At 47.9% G+C, this 22,752-nt stretch overlaps 1 protein-coding gene across 2 annotated transcripts in view; it reads right to left on the reverse strand.

Annotated features, from left to right (window-relative positions):
- Positions 1-2,437: 2,437 nt before the first annotated feature.
- Positions 2,438-22,752, reverse strand: part of USP43 (ubiquitin specific peptidase 43) — a 55,620-nt gene continuing 35,305 nt past the window's right edge. The window contains exons 10-15 of one of the 2 annotated variants that reach the window (XM_082605533.1): positions 22,129-22,206; positions 21,216-21,342; positions 20,784-21,120; positions 18,264-18,422; positions 17,139-17,303; positions 2,438-4,285 (exon numbers count right to left, since the gene is read on the reverse strand). In XM_082605533.1, coding sequence (XP_082461659.1) covers positions 3,240-4,285; positions 17,139-17,303; positions 18,264-18,422; positions 20,784-21,120; positions 21,216-21,342; positions 22,129-22,206 — 1,912 coding nt within the window. In that variant the 3' untranslated portion in view covers positions 2,438-3,239. Of the gene's footprint in view, positions 4,286-17,138; positions 17,304-18,263; positions 18,423-20,768; positions 21,121-21,215; positions 21,343-22,128; positions 22,207-22,752 lie in introns of both variants that reach the window. The other variant, XM_082605532.1, reaches the window with a different exon arrangement.

The following is a 22,752-nucleotide window of genomic DNA, read 5'->3' on the forward strand; positions in this document are numbered from 1 at the left end:
GAGCTTGGTTAACTCACCATCCCTGTATCTGTTCACGACAGGTGGTGTCCTGCTGACAGGATCTGGAAAGCAGGATGGAGCTAGCATATGCCTCTGTTTGTTCCCAGAACTGTAATTCTGTAACTTGTATAGATTACGATCTCCTCTCCTCTAGATGTTCTTTCTCCTCTGGCCCTTGGAGCTTCTGACATCGCCAGTATGACTTCCCAGCCCAAGATTCTGGACTTGCAAACCCTTCCTTCTGCTAGTGGAAGAGAGTGGAGGATCAAGCAAAGCAGTCTCAGACCTGGAGAACACGCTGGGAGCCAGGAGGGAGTTATCACCACCAGATCAGGGTCCAGACCTCAGGAGCAGGGAAAGGTCCAGGCAGGGTACCTGGGCTTCCAGAGGAGGATGGGAGACCATTTCTGCCAGGCTGAGCTAACTCAATCGCTGGCCATGCTCGTATCTGACTCAATGGCTTTCAACCTGCCTCAAACTGCAATTTACAAATGTCCAAAAGCAGCTCTGTAGTTTGAGAAAAGCATCCAAGTATTTCTGCCATGCTTCCTCCTGAAACATCCCTTGACCAGATGGCCACAGCGTACACTCAGATGCACGGTCAAGGTTGGAACCATGCCTCCAATCTGGGCAGAAATGTAACCCAATCTTTTCCATGTTGTGTTCTCCCAGCCTTCCCTACCAGGTCCCTGTCGACAGGGAAGCAACCTCAGGGAAAGCGTTACCAAGGAACTTCAGGCATCCTTGTTGAAGATGTGGGATGGCAGATATAACTACCAGCGTCTTTCGATTCCAAATTCATAGCCTAGGGCAAATGCTCCAATCTGTGGTGTATTACAGAGAAAGCTGCTAACAATTGGGACCTGCTCATGATATCCAAAGGTATTCGAAAGGGAGAAGCCTGGGGATGCACATCTGAGTCACAACCCAATGCCTTAGGGGACAAAGAAAGTGAGGCTGGGCTTAGGAAGAGCATGGGAGTGAAAGATGACACATGAATGTCAACAGAGGAAAAAGAACCAGATACAGCAGGAGGACTCCTAGACTCCCATCACCCAAGAGGGCACGGACAGCTACGTCCTCCCCAGCATCAGTTAAGACTTGAAGAAAACACGGACTTCTTTTGAAACGCAAGCATGTGGGTCTACTGATACACACATTGCCCTCTGGGGTCAGGTGGCAGGTCCCCCTGCTTTCTCCTTCTGTCATCTCGGTTCCTTCTATCTTGGAACTGTTGCTCAAAATTATGTAGCCTTTTTCATGGGGAATAAAAAAGAACCTCATTCTTCCTTCTTAAGAAAAGAACAGTAGCAGAGACACACCAATGAGTCGTGCCGTGCATAGGAGGAAAAACTTAATTTTTGGAGTCGGGTGTCTTAAACAAATGGTTCCTATCAGAAAGGAAGTATTTCTAGAAAATGGACTGTTGAACTACAGACTCACCAGTAACCTCACCTATCGAGCCCCAGGACTGGGATCAGCCTTAGCAGCTTCCCTGTAAGAAGTGAGGGGATATTTGTTAGAAGAGCTATTGAAAAGTGTGCAAAGCTCTAGGAAACAGAGGACAGTCAACCTGAGACAGGCTGGGACCCGGGACCCTCTACTGCAGGGCTTGCACCTGGACAAACGTCTCCTCCAGCAAAAGAATACAAAGAAACTATAAGAGACTAAAAATACCTGCACGCAGGCGCAGGTGGGGCAAATTATGAACAAGAAGATACAAAAAGGTCAAAACCCAACTGCCACTTCTGAGGGGCGGGGAGGAAAAGCAGGGTCCTGCACATGATCCCTGCACACGGCACCACCAAGGGGGTGGGCAGACCACCTGAGCCACCGCTCCGGCCTGACCCACTGATCCGCCCCCAGCCTCCCCCATTTGAGGGAGCAGCCCACCCTCCTCGGAGAGTGAGCAAGGGCACCTGTTGCTTGTTTTCGCTCCCTCCTGCTGCTGCACGAGTCCCAATAAAGCCTTGCCTGAATTCCTCCTCTGGCCTCTCATCAATTTCTATTAAGGAGTCCAAGGACCCTAGTCGGTAACAAAGTGAGAGTCCGTTGAGACAGGCTCAGACTCTCTAGTCCTTGAAAGTACATGCCCTCCAGAGAGAGACCTGGGGAGACTTCTGTTTCCTTAGAGAACAGCAAATCATTTTAATTAAAAGTACTCAAAATTTTCAGAGACAACTCAATCAATGGCTTTCTGATATCAACAGCAACGAGTTTAGATAACAAACAAGGACCTACTGTATATACAGGGAACTATACTCAGTATTTTGTGGTAACCTATAAGGGGAAAGAATCTGAAAAAGAATATACCTATCCATCTATCTATCATCTATCTATCTGTATAACTGAATCATTGTGCTGTACACCTGAAACTAACATGACATTGTAAATCAACTATACTTCAATGTTAAAAAATGGTTAAATGGTAAAAAAAAAAAAAAAAGCAATGAGCTAAGTTTATGCAGCAGAAACAAGATCATTTGTCTAACTTGAATAATTCAGACAGCATTTGCATGTTTCACAGATGAGCTTTTATTAAAATTGTACATAGATCTCATAGTTAATTTTTTTAAAAAAAGAACTTCCTTTTTTCCCAGTATCAAAATAGTTATCTTTTTTAAATACCTTGACAAACTTTTAATACAATTATTTTGTTATATATTAAATACTCTCCTAAAATCTCCACCATTTCTCTCCCACCTCATTACCCTAGAATCCTGCTTTAGTGTCACTATCACTTTTTTTTTTGGCATCCTTAATGCTTTATCCCAGAGAAGAATCAAGAGGAAAAGAAGATTTTCCTGTTAAGTCCGCTATTCCCCCCCCAAAAAAAGTTTAAATAGGAGAAACCAATAACAATATTTGATTTGATACTGAAGATTCTTATTAACGAGGCTTCCTCACGGAGTTATGCTCTGTGTTTTGCCCACAACCAATCACTCCTTAGTAGTAAGTACTCAGGCCCTGAAATTTAAACAAAACAGCAGTTCTTGCCTCAAAATGGTTATGCTGACCCACCAACGCCCTCTTGTGGTTCTGGTGGCATAAAAGCAGCCAATAAGGTATTTTTGGAATTAGGTGTTGGAAATCTAGATGCGGAGACCAAAAAATTTTTATTTTCAGGGGTCACAAGACAACTGTCTTCCCCAAATCCCACTCTCAACACAGGCTGCCTACAGGTGCTCAGCGCAGAGTCACAAGGATACCAGCTCCACACGTCACTGGAACACACACCATCAGAAGCTGGACTCGGGCAACGTTTTCTTCCGACCTAAGGAGAGCGTGTGGTACTTCACCTTTGGCAAGGTGCCGAAAGAAGTCTGCTCCCCGGGGACACTCCTCTGTGATGTGCCAAGGGCAGCGGCCCTCGGGAGCCTGCCGGCCTTGCGAGGGAGGCGCAGAGAGCTGGGCGCTGACCGGACGTCCCTCTCCAGGGGGCTGGCGGGGCCCCTGGCCAGGCTCTCTCGAATCCTGAGGGATGGAGACGAGCCCCGGGCCTGCTCATCCACAGCTGGGCTCTGCCGGCCACTCGCCACCTCTGCCCTGTCACTCTTCCTGCTCTCCCTCTTCCAAAACACAGACCTCAGAAAGGTGAGGCTTCCCTGTGGGAATCTGTCTGTCTCGGGGTCCCTTCTCTCCACATTAGCCCTCATCTTGCCAAAGGTATTTGGGCAACTGTCTGCACTGTTTCTAGATAACGTCGCAGCGCTGGGAGCCTCCTTGGGAGGGGGTGTTTGGCCACTGCTCCCCGCCAGGCCACTTCCCTTACAGCTTGTGGTCCTCTGGCCCTCCGGCCAGGCTCGTTTCCCGCCGTCCATTGAGGACATCATTGTGAGGGGCAGGTCAGACTGTTTGGGCAGCGTGATATCCTGACTTGCGTTTTCCTTGAGCTTCCTTGCTGTGTTCGGGCCATGTGAGTTGCCAGGGACCGTGCAGCGGCCGGGGTGGCCCGAGGGGCAGGGCGCTTCGGCCAGCACTCTGTCGCCGGCTCGCCCACTATCTTCACCCTTAGCAGAGAGGGTGGCGTTTGACTTCTCATCCCCACCAGCAGTGCCCGTCAGCAGCGGCACGATGGACTGGCTTGTGGACCGAGGTCTCCGTCTGGACTCCAAGTACTCTACCAGCTCGATGGATGCACCCAGGGGTTTCTCCCTGGGGCCAAAAGACCACCGGAGGGGCAAGGTCTTGAAGGTCCCCTGCTTGGCTCGGGAAGGGGTGGGCACCTTCATGCTGATGCTGCGGCCTTGGACACCCCGTGCCAAAGGCCTGGACTCCAAGCCTCCTGAAAGAGACACCAAGAGCATCAGTGCCCTAGTATCCCTCCAGCTGCAATAAGAGTAGCTGCAAGGCCAGTCCGTCTAACAAGCACTGACCATGCACCTCTGATGGATCAGGCACTGTCCTGGGTGCTGGAGACACAGCAGTGAACAAGACATTATGGTTTCTGCCCTCAGGAGCATCACTGTTTTCACCCACTGTTCCATGGAATCCATTTATATATTTGAAGCCACAGCAAGCCAGTGCCAACGAAGGTAGCTGCATGCCAGGCAGTGCAGACTCCCGAGAAAACTCAGTCTCTGAGGCAGCTAGCCTAAGATTTAACATCATTTCATTCATCTTTATATATGGCCATGAAACAGAATACTCAGCAAAAGTCCCTGCTTTTTCAGGTCAAATTAGGTGCTTGTACTTTTCCAATGCACATGTCTCAGATATTCTACCTTGGGCTAAAAATAAGAAAAAGAAAAGAAGAGAAAAAGAAAAGAATAGAAAAAGAAAAGTATTGCGTGTTTAATTCTATCAGAACTGCCAGCTATACCTCCATTGTGTGTTTTGCAACATCTGTATATAGTTAGAAAGATGTCTTTGATATATATTGCTAAGGGTGAAATAGTCTAGAAAAACACAGAGTAATCCAACTTGCAAAAATATATACACACGTATATGTGTAGATGTGTGTGTATGTGCATGATGCGTGCATGTGAAAACATACAAAGAAGTATGGAGAAGTAAATACTCCATGCTTAAATAAATAAAATGAGAAGTGTAGAGGGAACCATGGGGGTGCTGTGTATTTCTGATTTTCTTCTCAATTCTTTCCTAAATCTCAACATTTCTAAAGGGAACAGACATATACCCAGGTTGTGTTTTTTTTTTTTTAAGACACAGTCAATCAGTTACCCCAAAAAAATCTATTTACAGTAACATCAAAAAGAATAAAATACTTAGGCATTAACTTAATCAAGGAGATGACTTGTACACTGAAAACTAGAAAACATTGCCAAAAGAAATGAAAGACGACGTAAATAAATGGAAACGCATCCTGTGTTCGCGGACTGGAAGATTTAATATTGTTAAAATGCCAATATTACCCAAAGTCATCTACGGATTCGATGCAATCCCTATGAAAATCGCCGTGAGGTTTTGAACAGAAATAGAAAAACCCATCCTAAAACTCATGGAATCTCAAGGGACCCCGAATAGCCAGTCACCAAAAAGACACATACTATATGATTCCACTCTATGAAGTATTCTGAGCAGCTAAAATCAGGGAGACAGAAAGTATAAAGGTGGTTGGGAAAGGAGGGAATAGGGAGTTGGTGTTTAACACGCATAGTTTCAGATTTACAGATGAAAAGAGTTATAGGGATGGTGGTGGTTATAGGCCACACGACAACGTGAATGTACTTCATACAACTGAACTGTACACTTAAAGATGGTTAAGATGGCAAACAAAGTCTGTTATGTGTTTTTGGTTGGTTTTTTTTCCCCTGGCTTGTGGGATCTTAGTTCCCCGACCAGGGATTGAACCCGGGAACCTCGGCAATGAAAGAGCAGAGCGCTAACCACTGGACAGCCAGGGAATTCTCTTTTATGTATATTTTAACACAATTAAAAAGAAAAAAAAAGTTAAAAAGTCATTGGCCATTGTACCATTAAGGCACTTGATTTATGAGATGCCTGCCACCACTGAGAAAGAAATCTTCAGCTGAAGCCCACGTGGCACAAGGACAGTCAGCCTGGGTCAAGGGCACCAGCCTCTCCACTCTCATCACGGAGCACAAGTCAGCTTCCAAAATGAGCCAGGACCAGAACCACCAAAGCCAACCTCTGAGCTGTATGGAGAGGGACCGGGGTCCTCGGAGGCACAGGCAGGGGGCTCAGGAAGTCAAAGGAGCAGGTACAAGGGGTCCCCAAGGCGGCGGCAGGGAAAGCGCACAGACGTCAGCCAGTAGAGGTGCCAAGAAGGCGAGGGCGCAGAAAGCCCATCAACTCCACCAGGCGTCTGACAGCATCTCTGAGGTTCCGCGGATCTTGCCTTTCAGGTTTTTCACAGATAATCTTTGGTATTTTTCTTTTTCTTTAAAGAACTTCTTCAGATTAGCCACCAAGAGACACAATCTCACCCCAAATACTTTGTAATTCCAGTCCCGATTGACGTGGTTGTTCCATCATTAAATTCACACACCTTGGAAGGAAAAAAAAAAAAACTGTTCTGGGGGCTGAGACATGTGGGAAGGTTTTGTTCCTGGTCCGCAGCCCTGGGAAGGGCAGAAAAAGAGGAGCTTTGTATTAGGAGTCACAAAGCGGTGACGTTCAGCCTTTCAAAACGGGAGGCCCAGCCTGCAGCCCGGGCAGGTGGCAGATGACTTGGCCATGGCCTCAACCCACTCTCCATCCTTCTTCCCGGGCATCCAGCACCGGGCAGCAGCTCATGTCACGGGAAACACAGGTGCCCAGCAGCGCCCAGCTCCTGTTTCTCAAGATGCAGTGAGAAAACACCTTGGCCATCATGATTTTATTTCATCCTGTTTGTTGGATCTGAGAGGGAGCAAGAGCTTTGGCTAAGAGGAGAAACGAATGGGAAAGCACCCAAGCAGATGCAGCACTTACTGTTCACTGACTAGCTTGCTTCTGGGCGGGGGGGCGGGGGGGTGGGGATGGTAAGCCCTTCCCCTGGGGAGCCAGACCTCCAGGGAGGCTGGCAGCTAGAGGCAGAGGTGGAGTTCAGAGACCCCTGAGCTATGCTTCCTTTCCCACCATGGAATCCGTGGCCTTGCTCACCCCCAGCCTGGCTTGAGAACCAGCAAGGGCCTAGAATCTGAAGCCACATTGAGGACATGAATGGTTAAGTGCTTCCTGAGGTTGTATAGGCCCCAGGAAGCCAGCAGGAAGCCAGGAAGCCCCTAGGAGCTTCCCAGGTCCCCCAGAGCCCTGCTCAACACAGATGGCTCCGGGGCAGCCTCGGGGCACAGACCCCACCACACAGGGGCCCTGGAGCCGGTGGACGCTGTGCTGAGAAATGCCACATCTGCTCCTCTGTGACTTTTTCTCCTGGGCTAATGAAATCGGTCACCAACCTGTCCTCACTATGTGTGCTGTGAGCAGGGGGTGGGGGCTCTTCTCACCATCCTCAGCCCACCTGCAACAGGACAAGACTTTTCCTCGTCCCGTCAAGGGTGTCCCCGACTTATGCACTCAATAAATATTTAATGAGAGCCTACTGGGTGCTGAGGACTGTTTGCAGTGCTGGGGATACAGCTGTGGATAAAGTACAATGTGCCCATTCCTTATTGGGCTTGACAAAAAAGCAAAAATAGATCCCATGGGATGTAGAGATAAGAGCTAGGATGAAGAAGAAGGCAGAGTAAGGGAGAAATAGAGGGTCCTCAGTGAGGAGAGACCTGAGAGAAGGGAGGAAGCTGCGTGGAGATCTGGGGATAACAGGTTCCAGGCAGAGGGAGCAGCAAGTGCAAAGGCCCTGAGGCACAGGCAAGCTCGGCGGGTCAGGGAAGCAGCAAAGAGCCCTCCAGGGCTGTAACCAAGGGAGAGAAGGGCCCTAACTAGGGGCCTTCATCGTCTAAGCCCCAACCTGTATTTGGAGACATCTCTGTCTCTGGTTGCACAGTGCAACCTGGGGCAAGCCCGACCCCTAAACTTTTCTCGGGTCCCCCAGAAAGTAAGGAGAAGCTGCACAGAACAGCTGAGCCTGGTCCACTTCTGTGACTGAGCTGGCAGGACAAGGCTGGCGAGGGGAAAGGTTGCCTCAGGAGCCAAGGCCACTGCCCCGTCCATCATTCCAAGAACCACGGCCACTCAGGAGAGGGTGGAAGGAAGCCCCGACAGGCAGAAACAGAAAAATAAAAACACACCTAAGGGGGTCTGGCAGTCAGAGAATAAGAATAAACAGAACCAGGGGCTTCCCTGGTGGCGCAGTGGTTGAGAATCTGCCTGCTAATGCAGGGGACACGGGTTCGAGCCCTGGTCTGGGAGGATCCCACATGCCGCGGAGCAACTAGGCCCGTGAGCCACAACTACTGAGCCTGCGCGTCTGGAGCCCGTGCTCCGCAACAAGAGAGGCCGCGATAGTGAGAGGCCCGTGCACTGCGATGAAGAGGGGCCCCCGCTTGCCACAACTAGAGAAAGCCCTCGCACAGAAACGAAGACCCAACACAGCCGAAAAATAAATAAATAAACAAGTAAATAAATTTAAAATAAATAAATAAATAAATAAATACTCCTGTTCTCTGTTTAAAAAAAAAAAAAGAATAAAGAGAACCATCAGAACAGGGCCTTTTGAGCCATTAAAGAAAAACAGACAAAATAAAACTGTCAAGGAGATTCAAGTGTAGAACAACAGGAGACTGAAGAATGTGACTTTCAGGTTTTAAAATTCAGTAAATGAACTGAAGGCATGCAGGGTCACTGTGAAGACTCAAATCAGTGGCCTGAAATGATCTTGAAATTGATGACATTTGGTAAATTTCACAGATTTTATAATTGTGAAAGCAATGTTTCATGCCATAGAGCAAAATGACAAAGCAATAGAAATCACAGGGAAAAGCTAGGAGACTTGGAGGACAGATCTAGGGGACCCAAGAGGCAAATAATAGGAATCTGAAAAGTAGGCAAGACAGTAATTAAACAAAAACAGCATTTCCCTAAAGAAAAGTCTGCATCTGTAGAAGGAGAGGCCTCCACAAGTCCCAGGCAGGTTTGATGAAAAAACACAGACCCAGGCAAATTCTGGTAGAATTTCTAAACTCCAAGGTCAAAGACAGAATTTTAAAAGCTTCCAGCCAGAAAGAACAAGTGACTCTCATGTGAAAAAGAAGAACTTCTCACCTGCAACCCTGGGGCCTCATAGACCGTGGGAAAACATCCACAGATGCCCGAAAGAAAAGGGCTGCAACCCAAGAGCCCTTCACCAGTCTATCTGCCCTTCACTCCCCGGGAAAGGAAAATATTCCTGGCTCTGCAGAGGAAGAGCATGTTACGCATACCTGAAAAGAATTCTGACCAAACACTAAAAATCAGCACCGAGACCTGAAGACAGAAGGTGATGAAAAGAAGACAGACAGCGGTGTCCAGTGCAATCGTGTACCATCCACCCTCGCAGGGGACAGGTGGTCTTAGGATGTGTTACATGAAGTTAAGTTGGTGTGTTTGGGACAGGAAAGGGACAGCAAGAGTAATTCTGATTACAGTCTGGAACAGAGGAGGAAACCATCTCAGCAAAATCTAAGAACTGGGGAGTGACGGAGGGGGTGCTGTTGAAACAGACCAGAGAGAACCTGGGAAAGCAGCTCAAAGCTCTCATTTGCGGGGAATGACACGGAAGCATTAAAAGGTCTCATCAGGGGAAAGAGAGAAGGCAGTGATGAAACAGAATGACTCGCAGGAAATAGCAGGCTTCTCGTATCCATAATAATTGGAAAATGCCTTTGATTTTAAATATATGGAAGCATAAGGTAAGAATTAACAAGATGGAAAAGAACAGCACTTCCCACCGAACCAGGGGAAAAAAAGGCAACACACAGCAACATGATCAAATCAGTAAAAATAAGAAAAAAGAATCAGTGATCGAAATTTTTTTAATGAAATGAATGTATATACACTACTATATATCAAATAGATAACCAACAAGGCCCTACTGTATAGCACAGGGAACTGTATCAATATTTTGTAATAACCTATACAGGAAAAGAATCTAAAGAAGAATATATATATATATAGGACTTACCTGGTGGCGCAGCGGTTAAGAATCCGCCTGCCAATGTAGGGGACACAGGTTCGAGCCCTGGTCTGGGAAGATCCCATATGCCGTGGAGCAGCTAAGCCCGTGCATCACAACTACTGAGCCTGCGCTCTAGAGCCCATGAGCCACAACTACTGAAGCCCCCGTGCCTAGAGCCCGTGCTCTGCAACAAGAGAAGCCCACACACTGCAACAAAGAGTAGCCCCTGTTCACCGCAACTAGAGAAAACCCACCCGCAGCAACGAAGACCCAAAGCAACCAAAAATAAATAAATAAATTTATTTTTAAAAAAAAGAATATATATATATAACTGAATCACTGTGCTGTGTATACCTGAAACTAACATGATATCGTAAATCAACTCTACTTCAATAAAAAAAAATCTCGGGCTTCCCTGGTGGCACAGTGGTTGAGAGTCCGCCTGCTGATGCAGGGGACACGGGTTCGTGCCCCGGTTCGGGAAGATCCCACATGCCGTGGAGCGGCTGGGCCCGTGAGCCATGGCCGCTGAGCCTGCGCGCCTGGAGCCTGTGCTCTGCAACGGGAGAGGCCACAACAGTGAGGGGTCCGCGTACCGCAAAAAAAAAAAAAAAAAGATGCTCAACATCATTAGTTATCAGAGAAATGCAAATCAAAACTACAATGAGGTATCACCTCATGCTGGCCAGAATGGCCATCGTTAAAAAGTTAATAAATGCCGGAGAGGGTGTGGAGAAAATGAAACCCTCCTTCACTGTTGGTGGGAATGTAAATTGGTGCAGCCACTATGGAGAACGGTATGGAGGTTCCTTTAAAAACTAAAAACAGAACTACCATATGATCCAGCAATTCCACTCCTGGGCATATACCCTGAGAAAAAGCTAATTTGAAAAGATACATGCACCCTTATGTTCACAGCTGCCCTATTTACAATAGCCAAGACATGGAAACAACCTAAATGTCCATCGACAGATGAATGGATAAAGAAGATGTGATACATATATACAATAGAATACCACTCAGTCATAAAAAAGAATGAAATAATGCCATTTGCAGCAACATGGATGAACCTAGAGATTATCATACTAAGTGAAGTAAGTCAGACAAAGACAACTATCATATGGTATCACTTATATGTGGAATCTAAAATATGACACAAATGAACTTATTTACAAAACAGAAACAGACTCACAGACGTAGAATACAAACTTATGATTACCAAAGGGGAAAGGGGGTGGGGGAGGGATAAATTAGGAGTTTGGAGTTAGCAGATACAAACTACTATATATAAAATAAACAACAAGGTCGTACTTTATAGCACAGGGAACTATATTCAGTATCTTATTCTATATTCAATAATGGAAAAGAATATTAAAAAGAACATATATATATGTATATTTAAAACTGAATTACTTTGCTGTACACCAGAAACTAACACACTATAAATCAACTGTACTTCAATTAAAAAACAAAAAGACATGGGGAAATTGAATGCAACAATCAACTCACCTAATTTAATAAAGCTCACATTCCTCAGAAGACAATGTACATTATTTTGTGTATACACAGAACACTGACAAAATAATCATCATGTAGTTACTTGATCATAAAGAGGGAATCATTTTTGAAAACCACATTTTTGGATCACAATCCATAAAATTAGACATAAAGAATAAAAGGGTGACCAAAAACTCTTAAATACTTGATACCCAGATAACCTTTAGATCAAAGAGGAAATCAAAACTGAAACAACATACTATTTGGAAAGCACTGAAAAAGAAAAACAAAACCTTTGAGGCTCAGTAAAGCCATAGAGGAAATTTACCATCAGGAACACTGACACTGAAACGCTTTAGTCCCAGGGCCCCTCCTCTGCAAAGGACTTTAGCAATTTTTTCACATGATCATGTTTTTACAACAATTGCAAAAGTAAGGTATTTCTTTGTCCTTTTTCTTATAGAGCCTCTCCCAATACCCATCCCCAGTTATTTAAGTTGCATACCCCACAAAACTTGGATCTGTTCATTTTCGTTTTAAAATGCCTTCATTATTATGAAGTCCCATAACCAGAGCTACCAGAAGGATGAAGTTGCCAAGCTATCAGTGTTTCTCTACAGGGGACTGCTGGCATTTGGGAAGGACAGGTCTGTACCACATGGTACCATCCCTGGGCACTGCAAGACATTTAGCATCCCTGCCCCCTGGGGACTAAATGCCAGTCATGCCCTCTACTCATTTTGACAGTAAAAAAAAAAGTCTCCCACATACTCGTGGGGAGAGGAGTCAGTACCAATCATTGTTGAAAGCCTATGTGCTGGATTTTGATCTTGCCCTGGGCTTAGTATTAACAGTAAAATAAAGCTGGATTTTCAACCATCTCAGAGTTTCTCAAACAGGTTTCAAACCTATCACCATTATATTCAGACTCCAAGAGGGAATGCTCCCTTTGGAAGGGAGGCTCTGGCAGTGTCTGAAAGGAATAGCCTTGAATTTGGAATTTACATCTAAGAGCCACAGAGCCAGGACTCTGGCAGCCAGAGGGAGCCGGTCTATTTGCAGCCCGATTACTTCCCAGGCGAGCTTGTGACTGGTTACGTCCGAGGCTCAGCTTTCTCCTTGGTAAAAGGGCTAACATTTCACCTCTCCCAGAGTTCTGAATGAAGTAGATAAGTAACATGCCTGCAAGGGTCTGGAGGACAGTTATTCTGCAATATTACTTCTCCTCCCATCCCAGCCCTCTCTGTCTCTCTGGGGAGTTTTCTGGAGCTGTGCCTGACGCCTGTCCGAGTACCCTGTTGAAAAGTTGGCCATCTTTTGAAGTTGCCTCCTTAAGGGGTGTGAAACACATTTCTTCTTGGGAGAACTGAGAAATGGCCCAAGGTCCTACGCCTCTGGACAGAACTGGGATGAATTTATGTGCTTGTCAGTGGCTCATGCTGATGGGGGATGGACATGCTAGGGAAGGAATGCCTTTTTTTGTTCACCAGACGCTACCCTAAATGTGCAGTCATAAAAATGTGAAGGGAAAAGAAACGCCCAGACAGGGTGAGTCAGAATATAATGCACGAAATAGTACGCCAACACAGAGCAGATTCTAAGGAAATCAGACCACTGTGATTTGCAGGGGGCGGTGATGCAATCAGCATTCTGTCTAATAGTGAGATATTGGGAGCCAAAATGCTGAACATGGAGGAATAATTCGCCAAAATTTGATACATAAACCATAATAACCAGAGGGTTGGAGTCCATGACAATCTAAAACCACCTGCCGCTTTAAAATTCTATCATCAGGGGACTTCCCTGGTGGCGCAGTGGTTAAGAATCTGCCTGCCAATGCAGGGGACATGGGTTCGAGCCCTGGTCTGGGAAGATCCCACATGCCGTGGAGCAACTAAGCCCGGGCGCCACAACTACTGAGTCTGCGCTCTAGAGGCTTTGAGCCACAACTACTAAGCCTGTGTGCCACAACTACTGAAGCCCATGCACCTAGAGCCCGTGCTCCGCAACAACAGAAGCCACCGCAGTGAGAAGCCCACGCACCGCAACGAAGAGTAGCCCCCGCTCGCTGCAACTAGAGAAAGCCTGCCCGTAGCAATGAAGATCCAACGCAGCCAAAAATAAATAAATAAATAATTTTATTTTAAAAAATTCTATCATCATATTTATTCCCTCCCGAATATGTAACAGGAGCCTGGGACACACCAGGAACTGTGTTAGCTACTTTGATAGAACAGTAACTTAAAGTATAAAGAAATAAGTAACTGACGAATAAACACACAACACCCCAGCAATTTCACTCCCAGGTAAATAGCCAACAGAAATGCAGACATATGTACAACAGAAAGGCATGAACAGAAATGGTCATAGCCGTACTAGTAATAGCCCCAAACGGAAACAACCCCAATATCCAACCACAATGGAATAAATAAGCAAAATGTAATCTATTCCTACAATGTGGGAGGTTTTGATGAGGGAAGTGGAGCATCCCATCAGGGTGCAGAAGGACACCAGCAGACGTTTCCCAAAGACACTCTGTCACGAGTCTTCACCACAAAACTTGTGTGGATTTTTGGAGAATCCACAAATAACTCAAGAATCCGGAAATCTATAACAACTCAAAGTGCTTCCCCTGACGATCAAGCCAAACTTCGCCAGGTCAGCCTCTGAGATCAAATCCAGCCCATCCGTGAACCCCTCGGAAATACGGTGGTTCTCCCCACCCTACCCATCATGATTTCTTTTCCAAATGCCTGCTTTTGCTTTTTTATTGACAATGGTCAACAGTCAACAGACAACAATCTCTCTTTTTCTCTCTCATATGTACAATTAAACTTGCATGCAGAGAATCTGTAACGGAGAACAAACATGACTCCATGTTGGATCTATTTCTTTAGCTGTAACCCTTGTGCTCTGTTGTCTATCTCAGTCATGCTGGCTCTGCACCTTTTGTAAAAGAATGTTGCCTAGAGCCTGAAATATACCTGATAGCCCATTTTCAAGGCTCTGACCTTTAAAGGTATAACACTTTCCCATTCATGTAGAGATAAAAAGTTGCAGAACAGAAAATAACAATTCTCTTGTTGGAGGTTTATAGGAACATTGTGACCAGACCTACCTGGGCAGCTGCAAGTACAAAGGATTCCTGCCCCGAGACGTGAGCAAGGACCAGCCACACCCCCTCCCCTTTTAGTATAAGGAAAGCTTGAATTCTGCCTTGGGTAGATGGTTCTTTGGGGCACGAACCCACCATCTTCTCGGCCTGCTGGCTTTCCAAATAAAGTCGCTATTCCTTGCGCCAACACTATGTCTCTTGATTTATTGGCCTGTCATGCGGTGAGCAGTACAAGCTTGGACTCGGTAACAAACTTTATGTGTCTGAGTTGTTTTGGGTTGGTTTGCGTTTTTTTGTTTTTTGTTTCTGACAAATGGAATAAAATGAAAAAAGCACTGATACATACCACAAATATACATCTCACCAATATAATGTTGAACAAAAGAAGTCAAAGAAAAAAGAATGTGACTCCATTTACATAAAGTTTCCAAAGAGGCAAAACTAATCAATGTGTTAGAAGGCAGAATAATACTTCCTGCTGGAAAGGAGGGAAACAGTAAAGATTGAGAAGGATATGGGGGTGGGGTGGGGGAGGTAGAGATGACCTAGAACTTTCTATTGCTTAATCTCAGTGATAGTTACATGGGTATGTTGTATGATAATTCATCAGATGTACACTTGTGATCAGTACACTTTACTGTATATACGCGGTACTTCAATTAAATTTTTTTTATTTAAAAAACCAAATCAGGAGCTAATAGGAAACATGGAAACTAAAAGTAATTAGAATGCGCTGCCACCTTCTGATGGAAGGAACACAGAGGCTAAAGATACACAGACAGACAGACACACACGAGTTTTTATGAAAACGTTTGTTTCTGTAGTTATTGCCTGTACCTCCTGCATGATCATCACATTTTCCCTCTAGTCGGGACCATCTGAATGCTAACATGCTCCATTATTTCTTATTTGGCAAAGAAAACCCCAAAGTGCTGTCTGTCAGCCCACGTTCCTCTGCAGGTACTGCCTCTTTAATCACAGTCTTTGATGGGACCCATATCCACTGTCAATTCTTTAACCCAGTCTCTTTTCCACCTGTTACTGACAGCTTCCATTCTTTCCAAACCATGATAGATGCTCTTGGCAAGTCACTGGTGACCTTCCAGCCCGATGGTTACGTACCCATCTTCATCCTACTCCGCCTCTCAACAGTATGTGACACAGTTGGCTTCGTCCTCCTTGAAAGATTCCCCTTTTTTGCATCTGTGACCCATGTTTGCCCAGTTTTCTTCCTATTTCACAGGCCACTCCTTCTCTGTTTCTTTGCTGTTCTCTCTGCCTTTGCTCAACCTCTAGATGTAGGAGAGCTCCAGGGCTGGTCTTAGGTCTTTACTTGTTTCTATCTGTATAATTTCCCTACGAGAGCTCAGCCAGCCCCGTGGCTTTAAACTCCATCCGTGTGCTGATGACCCTCAAATATTTTTCTCCACTCTTTAGTTATCATCTTGATTTGGATGTCTTACCGGAGTCTCAAAATGACCATATCAAACATTTGATTTCCCTCTAAAATTGACCCTGCAGCCTAGCCAACCAAGCCCTTCCCATCTCATGAACTGTACTATTATGGGTCACCTAGTTATGTAGACACCAAGCAAAGAGTCCTCCTTGGTTCCTCTCTCCCTCACACCCCAAACCAGCAAATCCTGTTAGCTCTATCTTCAAATATACCCCGAATCTGACCACCTCGTACCTAACCCACTAATCCAAGCCACCACCCGCTCTCGCCTGGAAAACCACAGCCAGACCTCCCAGCTAGCCTTCTGGCTTCTTACCCCTCCTGTGATGCATTCACACAGCAGCCAAAGTAGGCTTTGTAAAAGTATCAGATTGATTACTTGCTGCTCAAATTTCCCAGTAGCTCCCAGCCACCCCCGCAATTGGAGTACAATGCAAACTTGGTACCATGTGCCAAAGGCACGCTCCCACCTACCTCCTATCACTCTCCTCCTCATTCACTGTGCTCTGGCGGCAGCTCTGGTCTCTCCTGCACCCCCCCTACCCCCCACCCCACGCTCACTCCCACCTCACCCTGATAGCGCGGAGCACACGCCCAGACTTTACACGACTCACTCGCACTCAGGCCTCTGCTCCAAACTCACCTCCTCGGAAAGGCCTTCCCCACCCGCCCTACCTAACGGGCCCTCTGCATCCCTTCTCCCCCACCCCTGGCCTAGATACCTTCTTCCCTTGATGATTTACCTCTTCGCCCTTATCCCTGCTTTACATCCCGTCATGAAATTCATTCACTCGTTGACGTGTTGTCGGGCCCCTTTAGGTGGTCAGCTCCAGGGAGCACAGAAAGAAGGTACCTGCAGCCAGAGGGTAGTGGGCAGGGGGCGGGCCAGGTCCTGAGAGCCCCGATTTGGGAAATAAATAAACCTCTCGTACCAAGGGACTCTATACACTCCGAGCCATGAAGTGCCAGCACCTTCCTAAAGTTGAGGAGTGATGGTCGTTACAGAAAATGAAAGTAAGATCAGCAAGTTTAACCGTGATCGAACGTACCCTTTCCTTGGCTGGGGAGGCTCTTGGTGCAGAAGGCGGGCCCAGGCAGCTGGGGCCGGGCAGGGCCGGGGGTGGAGCTCCAGGACAGCAGGCTGCCCCTCCTGCTACCATCACTGCTTCCAAGCCGGAGGAGCCAGTGATCGGACAGGGAGGAACTGGTGGAACCTGCAGAAGGAGCACAGAGAGGGAAGGCTGGACCTAACTCCAACCTTCGGGGACCCCCGGGCACCTCTCACGGCCTGATTCCCATCCCCGACCCCGGAGCTACAGAACCAGGGTAGAATTACAGAAACGAGACTGAATCTCTGGAGGAGAACCTATAACTGACGAACCATGAGACCAAGCCTACACATTTAGAGAAAGGCACTCGGGCACAGAAAGGACAGAGTGTTGATGAGAACTGAAAGGCTTTTCGTGAAATTACTGGTCGCCAAGTCCAGTTTTCTAAATGTGGCATGTTTTTCACTCTCGCCACATCTACCTTCTGTGAAAAGAAGGCAGACTTTGCATTACGGTGGGTTTAGACCTGCTGGGGCATCTTGGTCTTACTTGGCCATTTTCCAACAATCTGGGCGCAGAAGGTCTGAGTCATTTTTTTAAAAATGTTCTTTCGCTCCAAAGTAAGGATGGCTAGTTTGCAGAGTGAAATCTGTCATACCGAAAGGTCCGTTTTGACCCTTCTTTTCCATCTCCAGACTGCCAAGCAAGTGTGAGGTTGTCTGATAAACGTATCTCTGGGGTGTGGTTAAGTAGCTATTTCCTATTAAGGCCCCTCATCCCTTATAACTGCTCTTCCCTTTCTACCGGGACTAATGCAGGGTTATACTACACAAGCTTAATTAAGATCTGGCTCGATATGGGTGAGAGTGGAAACATGGAATCCCATGCTCCCAAGAGCCACCTGCCACAGATACAAAATCTTATTCCTTTTCCCTTTCTTGCATTTCAGTATGTCCCTCCCACGTCCTTGCAAATGGGACACTAGTCTGTAGGGCTCTACACGCTCTGTAGCAGCAAAGCTTCCTCTTTCAGATCCTTGCCGACCTCTCCCGGTCCTCGATGTTTGATAGAGCATCCTCCCCATTCCCAATCCTCCCCTCTCCTGTAAGGACCAGCAAAACCTACCTCTCATGGAGCTGCTGGCTGACCAGGGAGGGATGCTGTTTCTCTTCTGGTAAAACAGGATGTAAGCCCCTCGCGTATTGACCTCATCTTCTAGAAGCGGTTCCACCGTGCTGTCGTCATAACTGTACCACTGGCCATCCAGAGAGTTCCGGCAGTAGGCTGCGAAGGTCCAAACCCCAAGTCCCCATTATTGGAGCCCCCCAAGGCAGGAAGACATTTCCCACTGGCATGGCTGAAAAACGGACGTTTGTAATAGAATGAGAAACACTGGACCATTTTTAGCCAGAAATGAATGGGGCAGAATCAGCAAGGATCACCAGTTACACACCCAGATGCTCACTGATCAAGTGAGCTGTTACCACCCAAGCTGAATCCTTACGTTGTAGAGCTTGTTCAGGCAAAATCTCCACTAAGAGGGAGTCCCGATTTATAATATTTATGGGAGTCCCAGGCAATAAGGCCAGTGTTCACCCCCGTTCTTTTGAGGACCTTGAAAATGCATGTCTCTGATTCAGTACGCAAGGAAAAATATGCAGTTGGGATTATGGTACGCTTCTTTCCTACCTAAGAACTGCAGTCAAACATTTAAGAAAATGTTCATAAATAAGATTCTCACCACCTTCTAAACAAGTACGAGAAAAAGTCCTCTCCTTTCCCTCCACACCTCAGTAAATGGCTCCGTAACTATTCCATAACCATAATTCGGAAGTCAGCCAACCTTTTTCTGTAATGGGCCAAACAGACAATGTTTTAGGCTCTGCAGGTCCCTGATGGCCACATACGGTCTCTGCCATGTATTCTTGTTGTCTTGGTTGGGTTTTTTTAAACCACTTTTTTAAATGTAAAAACCATTTTTAACTCATGGGCTGTACAGATACGGGTGCCAGACTGGATGTGGCCCACAAGCCACACTTTGCTGGCTCCTGCACCAGCCCAAGGCAGGCACGGAGAAGTTCGTCTCTGCCCCTCCTTTCCTCTTCCACCCCACGCTGAGTCCAAAAGCCAGTCTCACTGATCCTCTTTCCAAAATATGTCTTGAATACCCTGTCATCACCCAAGTCCCAGCCAACACCATCTCTCACTTGAGCCCCAGAAACTTCCTCCTAACTGGAATTCCCACTTCCACTCTTGCTCTACCCAATTCTCTGCTCGAGCTAAGACCTCAGTTTGTGAACTAGATTATGTCTTTATGCCTCTTGCCTAAAACCTTTTAATGGCTTCCCATCACCCTCTGAAAAAAGTGCAAACTCTTGTCCGTGGCCCACAGGGCCTTCGGACCCAGCCCCATCTTATGTCACGTTCCCCTTCAGCCACAACAGGCTTTCATCAATTCTTAAACACGCAAACGCCACCTCAGGGCCTTCACACAGGTTAGTAGCTCTGCCCATGGTTTCCTCCCGTTATTCACACAGCTAGTTCCACCTCAGCCTTCAGCTCCTGACCTAAAGGTAACATCCTCAGGGAGGCCTTATCTGTATCTCAGACACATCAACCAATCACCTTTTCATGATACCAAGTAGGGAAAGTACTAAAGGGACAAGCACCTTTTTATTGTCTGTGTCTGAGATTAGTCCAATGAGGGCAGGACTCCTATCTGTCTTGTTCACCACTGAGAGTCCAGCACCTAGCCCAGGGTTTGGCATAGAATGGGACTTCATAAATATTTGCTCAATGAATGAATGAGTGATGATCCTGGATTTTTATACAGTCTGGTGCTTTCCAAATTGCAGGTTCATTAGTACACTAGGAATAGAGCACTTTTCAAAAAAAATGAAATATTTTCAAGCATTTTTTCAAAAATGAAATACTTTATATTATTGTAGAAGAGACCAAGGTACACGATTATGAACAACTGAACGAGCTGCCAAGCTCTTTGTTTCTGTCCTTCCAGCCTTCATTCTCTCCAAGTTCCTCCGAGGCGTTAACGATTAAAGGTACCCCGTAGAAATAAAAAATACCAAATCTGGGGCTTCCCTGGTGGCGCAGTGGTTGAGGGTCCGCCTGCCGATGCAGGGGACACGGGTTCGTGCCCCGGTCTGAGAGGATCCCGCGTGCCGCGGGGCGGCTGGGCCCGTGAGCCATGGCCGCTGAGCCTGCGCGTCCGGAGCCTGTGCTCCGCAACGGGAGAGGCCGCAGCAGTGAGAGGCCCGCGTACCGGAAAAAAACAAAAACAAAAAACAAAAAACCAAATCTGATAAGTAGAAGTCCCTGTGTTGAATCACAGACGTGGATAAATGGCACTCTCTGGGTTCCAACAGCTACCCTCTGGTATCCGACACAGTCAAAAACTCGGGCTATAACTAATTTTCTATTCCAACCCCCCACGGAACTCCGCTCGACGCTTGGACCAGACGCCACCACCCCACCCACGGCAGGTGCCCGGTGTGCGCCAGGTCAGGGGTCAGCTGGTGCCGAGTGCCCGAGCGAGCTCAGCATCCCAGGGGTGCCCCTTCCCCGGGCACCTGGAGGCCCGGGCCGCAGCCACGGGCCGTGAGGCAGGCTCACCTGTGTAATGCCCACCTTGCAAACTGCCGTGGTGGTTGCAGACCGCGTACAGGTCGTACAGGAAGTCTGGTGGGTAGCTGGTGGGCAGGCAGGCCGGCTGCTTCCAGGAAGGAGGCCAGGGGTCCGGGGAAGCCTTGGGGCCCGTGCTTCTCTGGGCCACATGGGGAGCCATGTCGAGGCCGGCGAGCGGGAACTTCACCAGCGTGGAGAGCTTGTTTCTCCTCTCGCCCACTTGGCAGAACCGTTTGAGGTGGATGATGAGGATGTCGGGCAGGGTCCACAGGCTCAGCTTCACCACGCCCTGCTGCAGGGCCTGGCAGTGGGGACACCGCCACGCATCGTCCTGCGCCAGCTGGAAGGGAAGCCACCGGGACCGTCAGCCACTCCCCCGCCCCGGGGTCGTGACCCTCCCCGGGCCGGAAGGGGCGTGGACCCCCAGGGCGGGACCTGCTCCTCCTTGGTGTAGAACTGGAAACACTCGTCCAGGGTGCAGCTTTGCTGCTGGTGGGCTTGCTGCTGCTGGCACACGCTGTCCGCGTCCTGGACCCGCTCCTCCTGGATGCTCCCGAACAGGCTGCAGGAGCAGACAGAGGCCACGTGGGGTCTCACCCCTGAGGGGGCCCTACTCCCAGCTAACGGGGTGCAAAGCATCTGCCCGGGAGGCAAAGGCCCCCTTCCCAGGACTCCCGGGGCACCCACTCGCTTTTACTGGACTTCTCAGACCCCCCACGGACCCAGAGAGGGACCGAGCCCTTGGCTTACTCATTTTTGTTTCATGTCGTGGTGCAGGGCCCAGCACCTAGTAGGAGATTAATAAACACTCGCCGGCCTGAACAGTGTCCTTTCCCGAAGTCGGGCAGATGCACTCGGTGTTAGAGAAGCAGCCAAGCTGAGTGATTAAGCGCATGGACTTGAGGCGACAGTCTGGGTTCAAAGCCCGGCTCTGCCAGGCACAGGCTGTGTGACACTGAGCAACCGTTTAACCTCTCTGTGCCTCAGTTTCCACATCTGATGATGTGGATTCGGGTCGGACCTACCGCACAGGAACTGATGCATGAAATAAACGGCATGGATGTAAAGTGCTCGGAGCAGTGGCTGGCACGGGGTGAGTGGGTGTCACCTCACCATTTCCAACTGTGACTGTTACCACCACTCACACCACCCACAGCCATCGTTATTACTACTCCTGTCGCTGTTGTTTATATACAGACAATTGCCATTGGGGCTTCTCTGAGGAATGGGCCACACGGCATCCGGGGGAGCATCATACACCCCACTGTCACATCAGGGGAACTGACACAGGAAGGTCCATTTGCACGGACAGCTCTCCTCTGCCAGAGCTGGGCTCTGCTGGACTCACTGTTCCTTGGTGCCACTGTCCCACTCCACGGCCAGTTTGATGTGCGGGGGGCCTCCCGGCCTCCTGAGGTGCAGAGCCCTGATGAGAGAACAGGGAGCCCATCAAAGGCATGGAGGCTGCTTCCCACTCTCTCCTCCACCCCCAGGACTGATGTTCCCAACAGAAATGTCCAAAGCTACATGGAAACTGAGGTCGGGGGTCTGGGGAGGTGCTGTCTGCAGAAGACTTGGTCCTCAATCTACCCCTGAAGACTCTGTCCTTGCTCCCCTGGGAGCTGGCGAGCTCCGAGGATTTGGTGGCTGCAAGGCCACGACTCAGCCCTCCCACTGCAGCCCCAGCCATCTTCTCAGTGTCGAGGAGGCCGTTCTGCTTGAACGTCCTCAGCAAATACCCAGTTCTGATGATGCCTCAAATGAGCTGCTAGGTTTTCCTCCACTGCACAGTGAAAGGAGCACCTTCCTGTCCACCTCCACGACCTAAAAGGTCTTCCCCTTCCAGACCCTCCCACACCCAGAAAACCTCAGTGTGAATCAACCCATCGCTGTTTCCAGCTGCTTGGGCTCAGCCCATTTCAGAAGAGGTTGTCTGGCCTTAATGCGGAAGAGACAGGACAAGGAGAGAGTG

Source organism: Mesoplodon mirus (assembly GCF_964341445.2).
Source record: "Mesoplodon mirus genome assembly, chromosome: 18".
Classification (NCBI taxonomy): Eukaryota; Metazoa; Chordata; class Mammalia; order Artiodactyla; family Ziphiidae; genus Mesoplodon; species Mesoplodon mirus.